The following is a 17,435-nucleotide window of genomic DNA, read 5'->3' as shown; positions in this document are numbered from 1 at the left end:
TCTGGAACAACTATGGCGGAGCGGCAAACGACAATCTCGATCAGAACCGCGGATACTCTTCGAACTTCACAACGATCACCAAATAATGGAAAATGCAAAAAGATGCGTTCTATTCCTCAACATAGATTCTGCATTTCGAGCTCAATCTAAGAAGCGGCGAATAGCTTGTACTCAGACCACGACCGAGAACAATACGGACTCTATCCACGTTGTGGATTGGGAAGGGCCGGAGGCAGCTCCAATATATATAGAAATAAAGAGACATCGCTGGAATTCGAAGATGCTCAACCTCATTGCCCGTTGGCAAGGTTTAGAGACTAATATAATATTGAAATCCCCAAGAGGTATATATAGAAGAGATAGAATATATACCAGACTAACATCCTCTAGATGATCTCAAAAATAAGATGCTTGTTAATATCGATACTAATCGTGACGCACAAATATCCAGTGCACCCATTTCGGAACAGAAGTTTATGCTGGCTCGGTATTGGCTGGAAACTTGCAATACGACACACAATGTGTGCCAACAGTCGTTAGAAGGAATAATGTTGCCTTTAAAGGTTCTAGATGTATCGCAGCCTCAGCTTCCAAGACTTGTTTGCGGCGAGAGCGAGGCTCAGTACGTTACACTGAGCTACAAGTGGGGGAACGGAAAGAAGTTTCTGATGACATCCACTAACATGGAAGTGCTTGAGGCTGGATTCAACCCTAAAGTGCTACCACGAACTTTTCGCGACGCGATCAAAGTAACTCATGCGCTTGGACTTCGTTATCTGTGGATTGATGCCCTATGTATCCAACAAGACTCACCAGAGCAACTCAAGCAGCAGATCAACCTTATGGATAAAATCTTCCTTGGTTCAACGTTAACAATATTCGCCTCCGCCGCGGAGAATGCCGATGTTGGGCTCGCACTAGACACGCCTGCCAAAAGAATTCCGGTTCACCTGCCTATCAATACCACTGGAAGCTCGATGGCCTCCGTGGGCCAAGTCCTTGTTAGCCCACCGCATCATTGGGATCATGACTATGATGGACAAGGCCTTCACAGCCGAGCGTGGGTTCTACAGGAGGAGGTTCTCTCACGTCGCGGCCTCTCGTTCTGGTCGGACCAAATGCGATGGCGATGTGAAGTAGAGATGCTGACCGAACGGGACCCACTTGGCAAAGTGGACGACAGCCACTGGCCTCCGTTTTCACGAGTACCCTCGAATGACCCACTTGTCATCCTTCGCGCACATCTAGCGAGGAAAGAGTCTAAGTCTTTGCTTCCTCGCGGACTCTCCTCCTGGAAATTGGAACTCGAATCACGACAACGACAGTTGATGAAAGATGAAGCTGTGACAGAGTGGTACTCAATGGTCAGCACTTACTCTCAGCGCCATTTGAGTTTCCGGAAAGACGCTTTGAATGGAGTTGCTGGTATAGCGTCATTGCTGGGTAAAACTTACGAGCTGACGTATCTTGCCGGCCTATGGGCCGAAGATCTGGGCAAAGGCCTCATCTGGAGGCCATACAACCTTTCCAAAGAACCTAAACATTCAAACCAAATGCCCGAATTTCCATCCTGGAGTTGGGCGTCGCAATTTGATGTTGGCCAAATTCGTTGGGAGGCAGAACCACCTACTTCCAAATACTGGCAGAGTTGTCTCCAATATCTGCACTACGATAAACGACATCCTATTCAAAGGACGCTCACGATTCGCGCGTATGTGGCATGGGGGCTCGTCAAGAAGTCTGCAGAGGAAAAGCCGCCCACTGAGTACTCCCTGCAGAATTCGGCTGTCCATCGTACAGCAAGATGGACATGGCCTACTCCCGTTTTTAGGGCAGGAAAGGATTCCAGATCAACTTTCATACCAGATGACCCCGAAAGGCAGCACTCTTCACCTAGTTGTATAGATATCCTTTGCATACTTAGCTACACTACATCTGTCTATACCAGGTTCGAAGACCACGCCATCGCAGCCGTGCCTGTCCTTAATAAACCTGGAAAATTCAGACGTGTTGGAGTTGTAAAACTTATTCGCGATGTAGGGGAAGGTTGGGTTGTGTTCTATCCAAACCATAGGATTCCAACCCTCCAATGGGAGCGTATGACCTTAAGCCTCATATAGGTTATCAAAGCCACCCTTTTTGGTTTCGGAAAAATTAGTGGGTATCAAATCTTCTTAGAATAGCCATATATTACATGGTGAGATTTAAACGATAACACTGGTGTGGAAGCTGTCCTGGCTGGAACAAACAGGGACTAGTCACCCTCACTCATGTCAAGACGCTAAAATGGTCTCAAAATTTCACATCTTTAACTCAAAAAATCCATCCAACGGCCATTTGAGTAATTAATTTACTACGCAAAAGTTCTTCACGTTGTATTTTTGTCATCTTTTGACCGCCCAAAGCCCTCTCCTAGCGGCCAAATAGTCCCTCAGTAGTCAGAATGTATTACCACAACCTGAATTCGATGTATAGCTAATCGTGACTTGCGATCGATTGCAGGTCTTAGAAGTAATGGCTTATTCAATCCTATCACGCTGGTTTGGGAGGACCTCCGACATTTTCGGATTGCAGCCACAGACACAATTGTGTAGACCCTATCTTGGTGTTAACTTCGTTATTGAGATTGGGAAATTCTACGGTTCTATTGGTGTCAACCTTGTATAGGATCAGGAACACTGGAGCGTGGGAGGGAGGAGATCTTCCTAGACTTATACGGCCATACTACTGTGTATATGATTACTCTTTCAATCTAGTAGCTAAATCCAATCCTTTATGGTCCGGATTCTAGTTTTACAAATTTTAGATTTATAAATACTCTAAGATTGCTAATTCAATATTTGGTAGATATAATAGATGGCCAAGCAAGGTTTATACCTCTTCAGCGAACTTGTGTTAGGAACTATATGTTATGCATTTGTAAACGAAAAGACTTTCATATATTTTATGTAAGGTAGGAGTGAATAATTTCTTCCAGTGCTTCTTTAATTCCAAGCTGAATACTTCGCTCAATCTTAGAATGCCTCGATAATACGTTCAGAAAATTCGTGACGTAATAGCATTGTTGCAATCTCATAAAACATTCCAACTACTCGGCTGGCCAATTGCTTAGGCCAGAATGGCATTGAGGGCTGACATTTATGTAGCTGCTTCCACAACCGGAACAGGTGTCCACGTGAGAAGCTTGACTAGGTACGGCATTGTATCACCATCACCATGATGTGGGCAAGCCTCTACGTCAGCCACCAGCCGCGCATTAAGCCCTTTGGTGAATCCACTTTACAACCCGAATAGAAATCTCCTCGACCCACAATTCGGCTTTAGACTGATGCCAACTCACGCATCTTATGCTAATAAAGACAGAGCCTTCGGGATGTGTATATCTACCATAGCTAAATTTTAAGAAGTCATACAGAATCGACATAGCGGCTACCAAAGGAAATATGGTAAGAGGCACCTATGCTCGAATGGTTCAAAATAATTGAGGGATTGTAGTTGGGACGCCTGATAGTTGTTGAAAGTCTCCTCTTCAACTGTATTCCCCCCAGATATCGACCGATTTTTAAACTCTTCTCTTCCTTCATAGACTGCAGCTACGATTTCAAAATCTACCAGCTATCGCTGCAAACTTCACACTATCGCAAAGAGAACAATCGATCTTCTAGAGTTTAAGAAAGTACTTCGCTTTTCATCAAGCTATGTACGTAACATTCCCCAACAAGTAAGTATGAGAGGGTCGCAGTAGAAAGGAAGGGAGCATATCCACCAAAGAGCTCGCATATGACGTCTCTAAGTTGCCTGGCTTCGGGAACCAACACAAATTATCCCTGCCTTGAAATTGAAAAACCACTGTAGGCAATAGTTTCAAGTACTCTGAGCACGTAATCTGAAAGCCCGCGCGCTTCTATCACAGTCAATCTCTCCTGCGTGGTTTCTAGAGCCTGTGCCCCGTGAACTGGTTGAATTCGTGCCAACACATGTTCCGGCTCGATAAGAAACTGGTAAAACATCTCGTCATTAACTAAAGGCTCTCCAAAGAAGGGGAATGTATTTGCTCCATCGGGATCCAAAGAGAACAAGGCCGAAACTGCGGCAAGAATCGCGCGCTAAAACGCGTCATTGTCTGTACCACCCGTCTTATAGCGAGCCATCCTAGCTTGGTTTGTATAGGCCGTAGCGATCTCTCCCTACGTGCTTATATTTTGTGCGCATGATTGTCTTACGGGCGCCCTGCTTGCGGGGTGTAAGCATCGCCGATCGAGCTTATTTCACACTCTAGAAGACCTCGTGCGTTCAGTATGCCAATGCCGTCATATACCGCTTCTGCTTTTTCAGATCCGGAAGCTTTGTATGGTCGTTTGGTATTCTAATTCCTTACTTAGCGTGTCGGTAAAGACGACCACTTCACAGGCTTGGCCGGCAAACATCCCGCCAGCCATGAGCTCACAACACCAGCACCACATCGGTCCAGGCAAACTTCGGATTCAGCTTCCGGAGCCCCGGAGCAGCCGCGCCGTTGCTTCTTCAGCGCTCGTCACGGCGCACGCCCCAGCCATCCTCTTCCAAACAGTCCTCCCCCCCACAGTCGTGGCGCAAGACTCCGGAAACCGCATCGAAGCTCCTCAATGGGCTGGCCAAGCGATATCGAAGCGCATCTGTGAAGCGGAGTGGAGGTGCAAAGCTGGGTACGGTCCAGGAATATGCTACACCACAGTTGGGTAAGCGAAAGCGAGGATCGAGGCACGCGCAGGATGCTGGAACCGATGATGGAGAGGCGGATCAGCTTAGTCTAGAGAACTATGGGCAAGAGGTGCGATCGATTGAGAAGACCAGGAGAGTACCAGCTCACCAATCCCTGGTGCTTGAAGAGGCGGACGAAGCACCAGATGAGCTGTCCATGTTGGACAACAGCGTAGCAAGTCATATCGGAAAAGGCACCGCACGAGTTGTTGAAGCATCATTGGAGACGCCTCTACCAAAAGCGATTCGCAATCGCGGTTCAAATACAAGCATTGTCGATGCTGCGCCAATCGCTCCGACGACAGATCGAGCAGCAGTGGCATCCTTTGTTGTTGAGCAGGAGCCTCCAAGGACGGGGAGCGTATCGAGCCCAACGGTGCTGCCCCTCGAGACGCCTGTGGCTACTCGGCTGACTGGATCACAAGATCACAGCACCGCTTCCAAGCCTCATCTCAATGGGCCCAACAAACTTATTAATGCGGAAGAGGAGAGCGAGGACGAGCTTGGCCCACCTCAACCTGCGTCAAGAGCGACTCTAGGCTCCTTATCGAAAACCCAACAGACCCCTCGAGAGGAACAGATTGATCTGAACGCCACGGATGAGCTGTTCCCACGGTGCTGGCGACTCCTTCGGCACCCTTCCTCCGCGCGATGAAGTTAACCAAACCATTCAGATCCTAGAAACGTTACACGGGCAAATAAGGCTCCCAAATCTGCTAAACGCCTTAGAGCCTGACCAGTTGTCGAAGACGGCGAGGAACCCGTCCATGGGACGCCGCAAGTGAGGAAGCCTCGCCAGAAGCGCGAGCGGGTACCGAGCGAATAAATCGAGCCAATAGAGGAAGTTGAGGTCAACGAATTGTCACCTGAGGTTGATCGAACGAAACGGGAGCCGCTGAAGGCCAATACTAGACAACTACATGCTGTCCCCATATTCATGCAAAGGCCAGAATCCATTGTGGACGAGGCGATGGAACAAGACGACGAAGAGGATAAGCTCGTACCTCGACCAGCACACAGACAAAGACCAAAACCCGCAAAGGCTTTCCACGAACGCTTAAATGAGAAGTCACGGAAGAAAACGTCTGACCATGAGCCACCAAAAAAGAAGGTGAAACTTGAGAGAGGACCAACTGAATCTATGGGTCTCAAAGGCTTTGCTGTAAAGGGTCTCACAGTCGTCGACACAACTCGCACCATCATCAATAAGGTCCTCGACCAACGCCTTCAACGCTTTGTCGAGCAGAAGAACGGCGCGAAAGACGGCGACCATGCTCGGACAGCAAAGCGCAACATCAACCACTTTCTTGCGTACCGTGACAACTTTGAAAAGCGCATCTTAGAGCTCCAAGACGCCAATGGTTCGCTGAATTTGCTCCATTCGAAGGACAAGCAATACAAACGCGAAGCTCGCACCTGCGTGAAGAGTACCTGAACGTGCAGCAACAGCGACACTGACGACGTCCTATACGAGTTCTAACAGAAGAAGAGCGCATCCAATGAGCGACAAGAACTTAATACAAGTATGTGGGAGATCTAGGCCACAATCTAAGAGGGAACCAGAAGGCCAGAGCTGAAGGGAGAGAGAATGAGGGTCCTGTGATGCCGATGAAGATGTTACTAAATGATGTGACAGAGCATTGGACGGGACGGCGGGGTACTCGGGACTGCGGAGTCTTGCGGTGGGCGGCGAACTGACTTGAGGGGAGAGCTTGATCTGTTGTTGCGGATTTTTCAGTTCGGGAGGATACCTTGAATTTGGACCGGTGGACTACGGTGGATGTGAGGGCTGCTCTAGGGCGATTATACCCCTCATGACATGGCGTTGATCCGTTTCTATCACCTTCTCTCACTTCATTGCTTTGGTATATTGAACTCAGCTCTCGTTTCTCCGACATCCTAACATGTTGACATCGCTAGTGGAGTAAACAGTCCATGTACTGCCAGGACTCATTCGACATACAGATCATGTCTTCCTCTCGACATCTAAGTGCCTTAAAAGTCGGGTTTTTCACATGTTCAATCTAGGTTTACGCATAGATAACTACTCAAATTGGACCGTAAGTTTAAAGACGTACAACAGAAAGGAGCGTGCCGACGCTTCCACCCCTAAATCCACTAGTCTTCGTACCTTCTAGAAATGGTGGTAAATTTCTAACGCCTATTACGGCGTTTTTTAATCTCGGTGTCACCAGTGCTCTAATTTGCATGTCCTGAGACAACTTCGCGTATCGTACACAAGCATGATCCTAAGTTAGCCTTAGAAGCGTGTCAATCCATGAGAAAGGATTCGTACAACATTGTGTAGGTCGACAATTTGTGAATATTTTCCACTTTTCGTCACGAGTTTAGTCGCAACAATTCGTTCAATTACCATTACATATCTCTTCATTTCCCTGCTATAACTTTCTTGCGAAAGCACGATTTTATTATCCTCCGTCTCACCAGCCGACCATACGCCCAATATACATCATGGTGCCAACAACACTCGCACCCACTATCGTTGGAGAAGTTCCAGGCTTTCTGCCCCCAGACACCGTAGGCGATGACGCAGGTACTTTGATATTTATGCTAGCGATGTTCTATATTATGATAAGAGTTGCGGTTTCTATGCTTGCGTTGCATCGCCGCGGCGCCGACGTGAGGGCCCCTACGATGAGGGGGCGTCCCAGCATCACGGGCGGAGTAGCCGAAGAGGGCGATATGAAAGGGGAGATTCGGCAATCATGAAGTTGTGTCTTTGGCATTTGATAAACGTCGAAAAGCGTATGGAGCGTTTCAGGGTCAATAAGGGTGGGTGGTTGGAGGAGGTGAGTTCCTTGAAGAATAAGCACGGCCCTGGTTGGAGGGATTGATATATGAGATGAATGTGAGAAAATTTCGAGCAGAAGCATAGTGTTAGAAGCGGTTTAAAATAAGGATGGCGTAAGATTATCTGTTTCTATTCGCAGACTAGCTGCGGCTTTCAACGTCTATATGACTCTCGTCTCCAGATCCAAATGATTAACGAAATAGGTCCTTCGCCCAGTCTTTATAAAACGCTAGTCTCCCCCGCCTATTTTCCCCGTGATCTATACTTCAAATATATCCCTGGTCCTATCCTGCCGTGAGCACCCATTTCAAGCTGCTGCACACTTCCCCCTTCGCCACCAGCGGCGCCCACCGTACCAGGAAGTCGGTGCGCTTCCTCCACGTCATGTATCCCAGACCCTACATTTAGCGGGAAATGCTCTCCATATGCAGCACCGACACGCATCATAGCAAATGAGTCAAGTGTTCTAGTCCAACGCGGCGTCCAGGCGGCATACACAGCCAAGGCGAACAACGCCACCAGATACAAGCCTAACAACACCGACACGACGATGATGCCAGCTGTTGAAATTGCCGGAGCTTGGATTTCCGTGCCTTCGTCATAATATACCGACAGGGGATCACCGCCAGATGCCTGGCTCAGCAACCAATTCTGATTCGCAAGGAAAGCCGCCGCAGTGAAAGCGTTCGATATGCGCCCCGGCTCGGTATAGTTTGTAAACAGTCTCAGCCAGCGGCCGACTTCGTAGCGCACGCCCGCGCCACCGTCAGCTTCGTAGTTGAAGATACAGGGGCTTTTCGCTGGATCTCCCGGGTCTGGATGGCCGTTAAAGCCCGTTTCGCGAAGCAGGGCTGCCAGGGGCAGAAGGTAGCCGCATGCCTTGTTCGCGTCGTTGGCCATCTGAGGGGTGCCTGTTGGATAGGGGTCGGACATTTCGATGTAGGCTTTTGTGTTGGCTAGCCGAGTTTGTGGGAAGGAGCCGCGCCCAAACAGAGCCATTGCCGTTGTAAGGAGGGGCCCTTTATTCGCGATGCGCTCTAGTTTTATTGGGTCGTACGAGTTATTCGTCTCCTCGCGTTTTGAAGGGACGTAGCCTTTCGGATAGAATTTAGATACGGCTTGGCTTGTTCCATTAACGCAGTCATGGTCACAGGCTCCACTCATGAATGGGTCTTTATCCAGAAGCGGCCCTGCAACCCCCTGGTTCATGTAATTGGGCAGTTCGAAATATCCAGCCGTGGTGTGTAGCGTTATCTTGGCATATGAAGCCGTGGGTGTATAAATAACTCTGTTATAAGGGAACCCAGCGAGAGTGATATTGAGATACAACTGCTCCGTAAAGTCCTGTCGGTCCCGGTTGAACTTCCAAGGTGAGTGTGTATTGTTATTAGGCATGCAGGCTTGCAACCCCCACGTCGTGTTCTCCCCAGCTGAAATTGTTGTGTTCTTGTAGTCGACATAGAAAGCTCCAAAAATATTCTCACAGCCTCGTGGAAACTCGGCTTCCGTTATCTTCTCGTATGTGGCCGTCGAGTTGATACGCGGGATAAACTGTCGGATAAGACCAGTATGGATAGTACTAGGCAGCTCAGCCAGGAACGGGTCGGGTAGTTTGGACATGTTCCCAAACATTGTGCCTCTTCCACAAATGTATCGTGTATCTAGATCCAGAGGTTCGTCAGTAATACAGTTGAAATTTGCCCCCGGCCACATTTGTGCTTGTGTTTGAGTGTTTATGGCTGTCTCCATGGCCGCCCGTGTCCTCAGCACAACGTCATTCGAATCTGGAAGAATCACTTCAGCACCCCCATCAACTGCTGAGTCCAAGTGACTGGGCAAATCCGTAAGCATTATAACCATCTGCGGGCCTGTCGGGACGTGTAATGTCTTGGTTCCAAGGAGTACCTGCTGCAAGGGTGCTATTATACTACCAAGTAGATGTAGCAGTATGGCGAATACCACGAGAGCACTGGAATAGCTACGTTTCGAACGGTTTATTCCTGGCCCACTTGATTTCCAAGCCAGTTTCCCAAACAAAAGATCAAGTATCGTCAAAGGGTCTGACCAAGTTTTATCTGCCAGCAGTACCAACTGCCCGAGCGATAGATCCTTCGAGTATTTTCCCCTCTGCGCGTAGACTACAGCGGCGCTCCCACAGACGGCAGACGCCACAGGAATCGTCAGGATGTTCACGATAGACTGGAGTACTCGCGCCGTCTGAAACCATTTTTCACTCTTTTGGTATAGGTCTGATGCTGTATGCCCCCAACGCTCATTGTAATCTTCGCCTTGTCCCATTCCGTCTTGACCAAGCCAGATGTCGTAATGTTGTAGCGTCATGGGGTGATATACGAGTATACACGTAACCACCCAGGCAAATAGTGAAACTGCTGCATAGAGTATAACAACAATTACTATATAGACGGAACGATGTAGCTTCGTGTACGTTTGCTTCTCAGGCTCGGGCTTAGCTTTAATGCTATCTCGATCGTGATCATGTGATAGCAGCCGTTCTCCTTGATCTTCGGCTAGGGTTCCTGTTGACTGCGTACACTCGCTGCTAATATTTGATTGCGGCTGGTGATATTCCTGCCCGATACTTGAAACGGGCCTATCGGGGGTTACGACTTGCTGCTCGCTGTGTGCATCGTCGATAACCCTAGGAGTCACAGTGTTGACGGCATCAGACATGATTCCCACTTGAAAATACACAAAATATGTCGGAAGAAAGGATTGACAATCTAGGGATATAAATCTGCGGGAAACTGACTTCATATTATTAGGGAAGGTCGTACAAGGCATCCAAGGCACAAACTTGGAAATCAGCATGGCCCCTTTCAGCGAACCAATCAGATCGCGTATGAACCTAGCCGGTAGTGCCTCCGCCTTACGTGCCAGTAGTAAAGCCTAAGGAAACCAACATAGCCCCTTTCACGAACAAATCAGATTGCGGGTTGGCTATACCTGGTTCCTCTACCCCAGGTACTGAAAATAAGCCTGCGGATCGATGACGAGGACCTCGCATTGGCATCGCTCTACCCGGCACTGGGCTTTATGACCCGTGCCGCCGAATACTTGCAGCGCCTTACCGGCAGTTTTAGAGAGGATGGTTATTTTCTTTCGGGCCAACGATGATCCGCTAAGCTAACGAGAGCATGCGTTGTAAAATAGTGATCAAGCCTGCCGAATTCAGCAGCCCAAACCGGCGTACTCAGATTGACGATACAACCTCACGTTTTCTCACCAACTATCGGTTCTCATTTCAGTGACGTTTTATCAATACTAATGAAATTACTATCTGCCATCTGGCCTTTCAAAAGCTCCGCGTAAATTCCATTCGCTAGCCAAGTCGACATGAGTGTCGAACAATACAAATTGTCGTACCTTGAGGCACAAGAAATGGGACAACCGTGTAAGATCACTCACCCCTTAATCTACTTCTGCTAACAACTATACCGCGGTGCGTAAGATGAACCGTTATAGATGTAGAAATCACCAACCTCATCGAGAATTGACACCTCTTCATTGAGTCGGGTTGGTCCGGCAAGCACCAGCAAGCATGACGCGACGCGACATTGGCCTCTTCGTAATTGTGGCTGCAATAAATATATTATAACATAAATTTAAAAGGGAATAGTTGATTAGGTACAGAGCAGGAATTTAATACACAAGAGCGTTGGAGAGTAGAAGATGTGTTGTTCCGGCGAATCCACGCACTGTCTTCCTTCATCGCATTGTGGTGTATCATAGCTGTACCCGGTCCAGAAACATAGCCCCAGGTTCTACACCCAAGATCGCTCTACGATTGTGCCAAGGACACAACACTTCTTGTCGTATAACAATTGCTCACACAACTTCACGAATTCTCTCACACGGAGGTAGTGGCACCTCGAGATATCACATGTGTATGCAATGTCTCCTTTCTCCGTAGCTAGAACAGCGTAGCTGCGCGTGCACGTTGACCTGCCGCTCTTTGCTCTCCACATAAGTCTTCCATATATATTTCTTCATCCCCGCATTCCGGCATACTAATCCGTAGGCTACTTGATTGTAGAATCTTCAGCACCGTAGCACGACCGCCAGTATTAAATCAAAAAGCTTCAAAGGAGCATTGGAGCGTTAGACAATCTATCGATATTCACATTCATTAGATATGCCTGCACTACGTTCCTGATATTCAAACTTTGACCAGTACATTCTCACTCGTAGTAAAAAGGCCACAGCTTTACAATGGTCACATAGAACCCGCACCCGCACGAGGACCAGGACTAGGAATCAGTGATACCAGCGCCGTTTCCCAATGCCAAGCCAGCCAGCCATGCAAAGCAACCAACAACGCTAGAATAGAAAGGCAGCTTGCAAAGAGAGGGGAACAGAAAGTGAAGAGAGAGCCAAAAAAAAAAAACAATGCATATCCTAAATCTCCAAATAGCGTTCGTTCGTTCGCGGCTTAGACGCGCACCCAACCAAAGTCCAAAGTCTTCCCAACAAGCGTACTGTACAAACCCCGTCCTCAACTCCCCCATCCACCCGCCTACCCAACCCATACCAACAAGTAAAACATATTACGCCCACCCCGACCCCTACATCACCTCTGGTGGTGGCGTAGGCAACCTTCTCCTCTCCTGTTCCGGACTCGGGGGACTAACAACTGTAATCGGTGTACTCATACCGCCCGTCCCCGTCCCGTCCGTCCCATCCCCACTAACAATACTCAGTCTCCTCCTCTCACCCTCGCCATCCTCCTCCCCCTCCTCTAATATAGGAGGCGGACTCATTAATCCGCCATCCTCGCTCTTCGCAGAACTCTGCGCCGCACGTCTACGTCTCCGTCTTTCGCGCTCCGAATCCGCGGACTCTCGTCTTCTACGCACGGATAACGAGCCAGAGGAGCCGTCTTTGTTTGTTTGTAGGCCTTCTAGCATCGCAGCCGCGCGATCCGCAACGTCGGGCGTCGTATCTATAGGACTGGTAATAGCATTCGAGCCCTCTGATTCAAATCCCTTTTCAGACATCGGACTCAGCATACCTTCTTTCCCTGTCCCTGCCCCAGCACCTGTACCTACACCCGCGCCTCCCTCACCACCCTCCCCATCTTCCATATTGACGTCTAATTCCGGTATCTTCTGGCCACTTGCAACGCGAACTTGGTGACGATCTTTTAGTCTCGCGCGACGACGACGATCACGCTGATCTCTTGCTTCTGGCTTCGCGGCTCGCAGTTTCTGGAGGAGGTCGTCCATGGCGCCCGTAGGAGCCGGAGATTTGGGGGCCGAGTCTGAGTCGGAGAGTGTGGCTGTGGATAATGGGGTTAGGGCGTTTGCTTTGCGGCGCATGGATTGCTCGTTGCGGCGGTGCGTGTCTTCGAGTACTGTGTTCTTTTCTTTGGATTTCTACACACGACTCTTATTAGTATTGCTGCTGCATGGCCAAAGGATCATTGTTGTGATATTGGGGATAGGGAAAAGTTGGGAAGTGGGAAGAGGGGCAAGCACTAACCTTCCACTCAAGCACGAAATTTGCTAGCTTCGCAAAGAAATCCCTCCTCGCACTATCATCCTGCGGATCCTCTCCATAAAACGCCATAATATCATCATACATCTTCTGCATATCCTCCAAGAAAACCTGCAGCTGCTCTGCCTTGCGTCTGGCTTCTTTCATGTGTCTCTGCACGGCAATGGCCACCTTATCTTCGGGATGGAATTTTGTGGGATCCGACAGATTACCCGCGTCAAGCGACATTTGGATGTTCTTGATATTGTCAATGTACTTCTTGGCGTCTGTTTGCAGCTGGTCAACATTGATTTTCTGGGCCGTGATGACGCCGCCAATTTCCTCGGTAAAGTCTTGCCACCCTGGATATTGGTTTCGGACGATACGTTCGACGAGGTCGGCGAACGTAGATTGGTTCTTGTCGTCTTTTAGCATGCCGAGGCGAGAAAGCGTGGATAGCTTGAAACCATTCGCCTGCTTATTAGCGTCGTTCATGAAGTTGCCGATATCGAGGATCAGACCAAGCACACTGATTAAGCTAGACGAGCTTCTTAAACTATCTGATACACGCGAGATCTCAAGTAGCTTGGTAGATATCTCATCGTAGTCAGCAAGATAGGTGCGGGTAAGTGCAAGCGCCCTCATCCTGCTCTTCCAGTAGTGGTGAAGCTCATAGGCGGTGAAGAGGTAGATTTGATCCTCTCTGGTGAGTTCGTTAGGATCCAGTTCGCGTTTGCTCTCAGTAGCATTCGGACCTGTCCAGTCTTTGGAGTATGGAGCCATAAGTTTAGCCGTATTGTCCGGGATGTCACAGAAATCAGCCTTCTGCAGGAACTCCATCACAACTTGATCATCCAAAAGCTTGCTATCGCAATGGATAATCATTCTCACTACCTCCTCAACAGAGAACGAAGAATACTTGGCCATGCTGATCTGGAAATTGTGCATGAGGTCTCGAGAGATGACTTGTTTCTTTTCGTCCTTCTTAGACGACTTCTTGCCAATGGCTTTGATCTCCTTTGCCAAGAAGAGCTTCTCGACTTCTTCCAATACACCTTTCTTGGACAGTTCGCGGTACTTCTCTTCCTTCTCCTCCGATGTGGGCGCGTGCACAGCCCAAACTGTCGTCTGTGGCGAGTCGACCTTATCCCAATGGAGAGCCTTGAGTTTCTTCGAAGGTCGGACCCCAGGAATATTGATCGAGACCGGAGCATTAAAGTTGGCCTTCGGCATGAATCCAGGACGCTTTGCTCCCGGCATTGGTGGAGGTGGAGGTGGAGGCATGCCAGGTCCATCGACCTGGCCAGGCATAGGAGGTGGTGGAGGGATACCAGGAGCACCAGGGAATCCAAGCATACCAGGGGGAGGAGGCGGGGGGGGTGGAATATTAACATTAGTGCCGGGCATGGGCGGCGGTGGAGGAATACCAGGGGCGCCTGGAAATCCAAGCATACCGGGTGGAGGAGGAGGGGGTGGAGGAATGTTTGCAGCTTGAGGCTTTGGTGCATCGACTTTGCCATCTGCATCCGCAGGAGTCTTAGGTGAGTCCGATTCGAGGCTTGGGTGTGAGGGGCCAGTTGTGACACCATCACCTGCATCTTCGTTGTCAGAGTCGTCATATCGCTTGACTTTCGATGCAATTTCTCCAAGAAGGTTAGTGGCTTGAGAAGCGCTCATCTTAGGCTTCCGCACCTCTACCAGCCGTGGTTTCTCGATTATCGCATCGTCGTCATCGTATTCACCAGCTTCTGCCATGGTCTGATCATCTTCCGCGAAACCGCCAACGGGCTTTCTTCGTGGCATGCCACTCTTTGCTCTTGCGGTACCTAGGTAGTTCGGATCGAATCCGCCAAAACCCTGGTCCGGCATTTCGCCCATGGTGCCGTCCATTCTCTCCCTCAGCTCTCTTAGCTTTTCGCTGGGTTGCATCTGTTCTTGTAGATTCTTGCCCTCGAGCTGTGCCTGAGTCTTTGCCCTCTGGAGTTGGATCTCCAGCCTGTTCATCAGACGTTCGCGATCCAGAATGCCCTGCATCTGCTTGGGGTCACTTGCACCAAGAACTTCCTTTCCAGTCTTCTTCGCTGCAGAAGCTGCAACATCTTGAGCATCTCGGAGCATCAAATATAGCTCACGCGTTTCTAACTCATTACGCTGCAATTCTTGTGCACGGATTCGTTGTATTTCTGCAAGGTCGGCTTTCATTTGTTCGACCTGTCTTCCACGTAGCTCGATGATGCGTTGCTGTTCTTCGACCTGTCTTTGAAGCTTCTGCACCAACCCGTCTGCACCCAACTCGACTTCCGCTTTCATCTCATCTCGCTCCGCAATGGCCGAATCGGCAATTTGCCGGGCTTCGATCGCCTCATCCCGAGCTTGTCGTGCCTCGGAGTCGGTGTAAAGCTTATCTAGTAAAGACTGAACGGTGAAATTCAGACTTTGCTTCAGGTCCATATCCGGTAGTCGTCGGTCCATGGCGACATAGCTGAGCATTGAATCCACTAATTGGAACATTCGTAGTCGGTCCTCCCCATCGGTATCCCGGATCAAAAGTAGATGTTGCATTGCGGACAAAAAGTAGTCTTGAGCTCGGCTGTCCTTGATCTTGCTCATAATCGCGTCTGCAATTTGAGTTGGGTCGTTAAGATCCTTGACCTCGCCCTCAATGCTATCCACCATAGAACTGTTCTCGCGGTCTAGCAAGTCTTCATAGTCGATAGCTTCGTTGGCCTTGTATCGCTCGATCTGCTTATCGATAACTTCGTACTGGAAGCCCTCCATCTTGTTGAAGATCCGCTTGATCCCACATGCTGTGAACTGTGCCCGAATGTGCACTCGTAGCTGGAGATCGCGTTCTGGTGCATCGACAACCATGTTGATGAGGAAGAGCGTAGCAATGGCGTATTCCATTAACAGGTTCTCCATGCCAATGCCTCCACTGCGGACTTCGTCTGAAGCACCCACCATGGATCCCATCTTCCCGCGGCCATCAACCGTAACTTCCACGATCCGCATCCATGCGTCAAAGCGGCCGTTTTCGCCATATTGCACTTTAAGGTTGTCAAGTGCTTGGAGCACCTTTTCGTGGCCCGTTCCCTCTCCCCAGTGGCAAAGAAATGTCAAGACGTCAGAAACCAGTTTTCGGGTGTTTATTCGCGAGGAGATCAAGGACCCGGCGAGGGCCTGGATAATTGACGGATGTTGCAACGCATTATCGGCGCCATACTTGTTGTTCATGAGCGCCTTCAGACATTTGATGATATCGTACTCGCGCTCCACGTCCCTTTCAGCATCTCGTTGCGACACACTGGGCGGCGGTGCTGGGCCCTGCCCTTTCCTGCGGTTGATTTTGGCCAAGACATTGGTGAGGGCTATTTGGCCTTGGGCCTCAACAAACCCCCTGACCCACGCAATTGGCTGGGTGCGTAGACTAATCTCCAAACTCTGCATCTGCTTATTGCTGATAGAATTGTCCATAACTTTCTTCACGTACCACTCCGGCGAGCCCTCCTCCTCGGCGCGCACCAGGATGTCAGGGTTGCCGGGCGTGTACGTCTCGCGCTTCACGTGGCGCTTCTTCTCCTCGTGCTTGTATTCTGCCAGCTTGTCCTGGTACACCAGCGTCCACTTCTTGTCGATCTTGTACGCCTCCATCTGCCGCCGCGCCTGCTCGGGCAGGCTCTTCCACCCGCGCTTCACCATCAGATTCATGAACTCCTGCTCAATCACATGATCCGGGGGTCGTTGCAGGTTGAAGGACTGGGGGCCAAATGATGAGGTGGACGAGAATGCAGAGGGATGGTTCGAATGCAGAAGGTGCCGGTGAGAGTCACGCGGGGTAGCAACCGCGGTGGGAAGGAGGCTCCCGGCATCAAGGCCGATGGAGGAGAAGGTCGACTGTGACGTGTTATTGGGGTAGTAGAGGTTGGAGGCACGCGTCTTGGAGTCATTTGAGTACACGCTTGCTTGGTCAGAGGATGTGCGCGTGTTAGCAGAAGAGTCGGTCCCAGCGTACGAGGAGTAATAACCATTGCTGCTGCCGCGGCCGCCGCCCCATTGCTGCATCGAGACGCCTCGGTCACCGGGCTGGCTGGATGCTATGGTGGTGCCGGCGGCATGTGGTGGTGGGCGTGGTGGGCCGGAATTCGGGTAGCCATTGGGGGGCAAGGAAGGTGGATTGAAGACGGGATACTGATGGAAGTCTCCCCCGCCCTTGTTCAGATGATGGGGCAGCGGCTCTTGCTGCCGTGCGGCCTCGTCTGACGTGTATCTCTGTGGCCGTCCGTCGACGCTGGTCGAGTCGTAGGGGATCGAGGTGATGACCCCGGCCTGCATAGCCAGCCCGGGCTCCATGCCCATCGATACGGGCCTTTCTATCGAAGCGACTGACGTT

At 49.9% G+C, this 17,435-nt stretch overlaps 7 protein-coding genes across 7 annotated transcripts; 3 read left to right on the top strand and 4 right to left on the bottom strand.

Moving 5' to 3' along the window:
- Positions 1 to 476: 476 nt before the first annotated feature.
- Positions 477 to 1,586, top strand: BDR25DRAFT_223498 (HET-domain-containing protein; the record flags this gene model as incomplete). Its single annotated transcript, XM_033685108.1, has 2 exons — positions 477 to 1,136; positions 1,260 to 1,586. Coding segments are annotated over 2 exons (987 nt in total), but the record flags the coding sequence as incomplete, so codon positions are not given.
- Positions 1,587 to 3,014: 1,428 nt separating this feature from the next.
- On the bottom strand, positions 3,015 to 4,251 carry BDR25DRAFT_354476 (uncharacterized protein; the record flags this gene model as incomplete). The annotated part of the gene is made up of 9 exons (XM_033695319.1): positions 3,015 to 3,131; positions 3,157 to 3,277; positions 3,312 to 3,325; positions 3,414 to 3,593; positions 3,637 to 3,696; positions 3,767 to 3,904; positions 3,957 to 4,106; positions 4,130 to 4,194; positions 4,224 to 4,251. The coding sequence occupies 9 exons, from the start codon at positions 4,249 to 4,251 to the stop codon at positions 3,015 to 3,017; spliced, it is 873 nt and encodes a 290-aa protein (XP_033548061.1).
- A 47-nt stretch (positions 4,252 to 4,298) lies between these two features.
- BDR25DRAFT_393403 (uncharacterized protein) lies at positions 4,299 to 6,502 on the top strand (the record flags this gene model as incomplete). Its single annotated transcript, XM_033698253.1, has 6 exons — positions 4,299 to 4,361; positions 4,411 to 4,569; positions 4,598 to 5,262; positions 5,345 to 5,482; positions 5,523 to 5,551; positions 5,580 to 6,502. The coding sequence occupies 6 exons, from the start codon at positions 4,299 to 4,301 to the stop codon at positions 6,173 to 6,175; spliced, it is 1,650 nt and encodes a 549-aa protein (XP_033548060.1). The 3' UTR covers positions 6,176 to 6,502.
- On the bottom strand, positions 6,206 to 7,132 carry BDR25DRAFT_354474 (uncharacterized protein; the record flags this gene model as incomplete). Its single annotated transcript, XM_033695318.1, has 6 exons — positions 6,206 to 6,337; positions 6,375 to 6,615; positions 6,653 to 6,689; positions 6,725 to 6,764; positions 6,819 to 6,962; positions 7,037 to 7,132. The coding sequence occupies 6 exons, from the start codon at positions 7,130 to 7,132 to the stop codon at positions 6,206 to 6,208; spliced, it is 690 nt and encodes a 229-aa protein (XP_033548059.1).
- An 80-nt stretch (positions 7,133 to 7,212) lies between these two features.
- On the top strand, positions 7,213 to 7,743 carry BDR25DRAFT_354473 (uncharacterized protein; the record flags this gene model as incomplete). Its single annotated transcript, XM_033695317.1, has 3 exons — positions 7,213 to 7,380; positions 7,413 to 7,581; positions 7,697 to 7,743. 3 exons carry the CDS (start codon positions 7,213 to 7,215, stop codon positions 7,741 to 7,743), a joined length of 384 nt encoding a protein of 127 aa, XP_033548058.1.
- A 976-nt stretch (positions 7,744 to 8,719) lies between these two features.
- On the bottom strand, positions 8,720 to 10,243 carry BDR25DRAFT_223473 (uncharacterized protein; the record flags this gene model as incomplete). Its single annotated transcript, XM_033685105.1, has 1 exon — positions 8,720 to 10,243. A coding segment is annotated over one exon (1,524 nt), but the record flags the coding sequence as incomplete, so codon positions are not given.
- Positions 10,244 to 11,865: 1,622 nt separating this feature from the next.
- Positions 11,866 to 16,560, bottom strand: BDR25DRAFT_303308 (actin-binding FH2). The gene is made up of 2 exons (XM_033689981.1): positions 13,052 to 16,560; positions 11,866 to 12,945 (listed from the first exon to the last, which is right to left on the bottom strand). Exons 1-2 carry the CDS (start codon positions 16,517 to 16,519, stop codon positions 12,136 to 12,138), a joined length of 4,278 nt encoding a protein of 1,425 aa, XP_033548056.1. The 5' UTR covers positions 16,520 to 16,560; the 3' UTR covers positions 11,866 to 12,135.
- Positions 16,561 to 17,435: the final 875 nt, after the last annotated feature.

The sequence above is a fragment of the Lindgomyces ingoldianus genome, assembly GCF_010093535.1.
Source record: "Lindgomyces ingoldianus strain ATCC 200398 unplaced genomic scaffold BDR25scaffold_14, whole genome shotgun sequence".
Lineage (NCBI taxonomy): Eukaryota > Fungi > Ascomycota > Dothideomycetes > Pleosporales > Lindgomycetaceae > Lindgomyces > Lindgomyces ingoldianus.
This window is presented reverse-complemented; position numbering and strand designations above follow the sequence as displayed.

What these genes read in the sequence shown, in the direction of transcription:
- BDR25DRAFT_303308 (XM_033689981.1), bottom strand. Translation starts at nt 16,519, where the DNA reads ATGGACAATTCTATCAGCAATAAGCAGATGCAGAGTTTGGAGATTAGT. An exon ending in ATTTCGTGCTTGAGTGGAAG is followed by an intron (nt 12,946 to 13,051) that starts GTTAGTGCTTGC and finishes AGTCGTGTGTAG; the next exon opens with AAATCCAAAGAAAAGAACAC.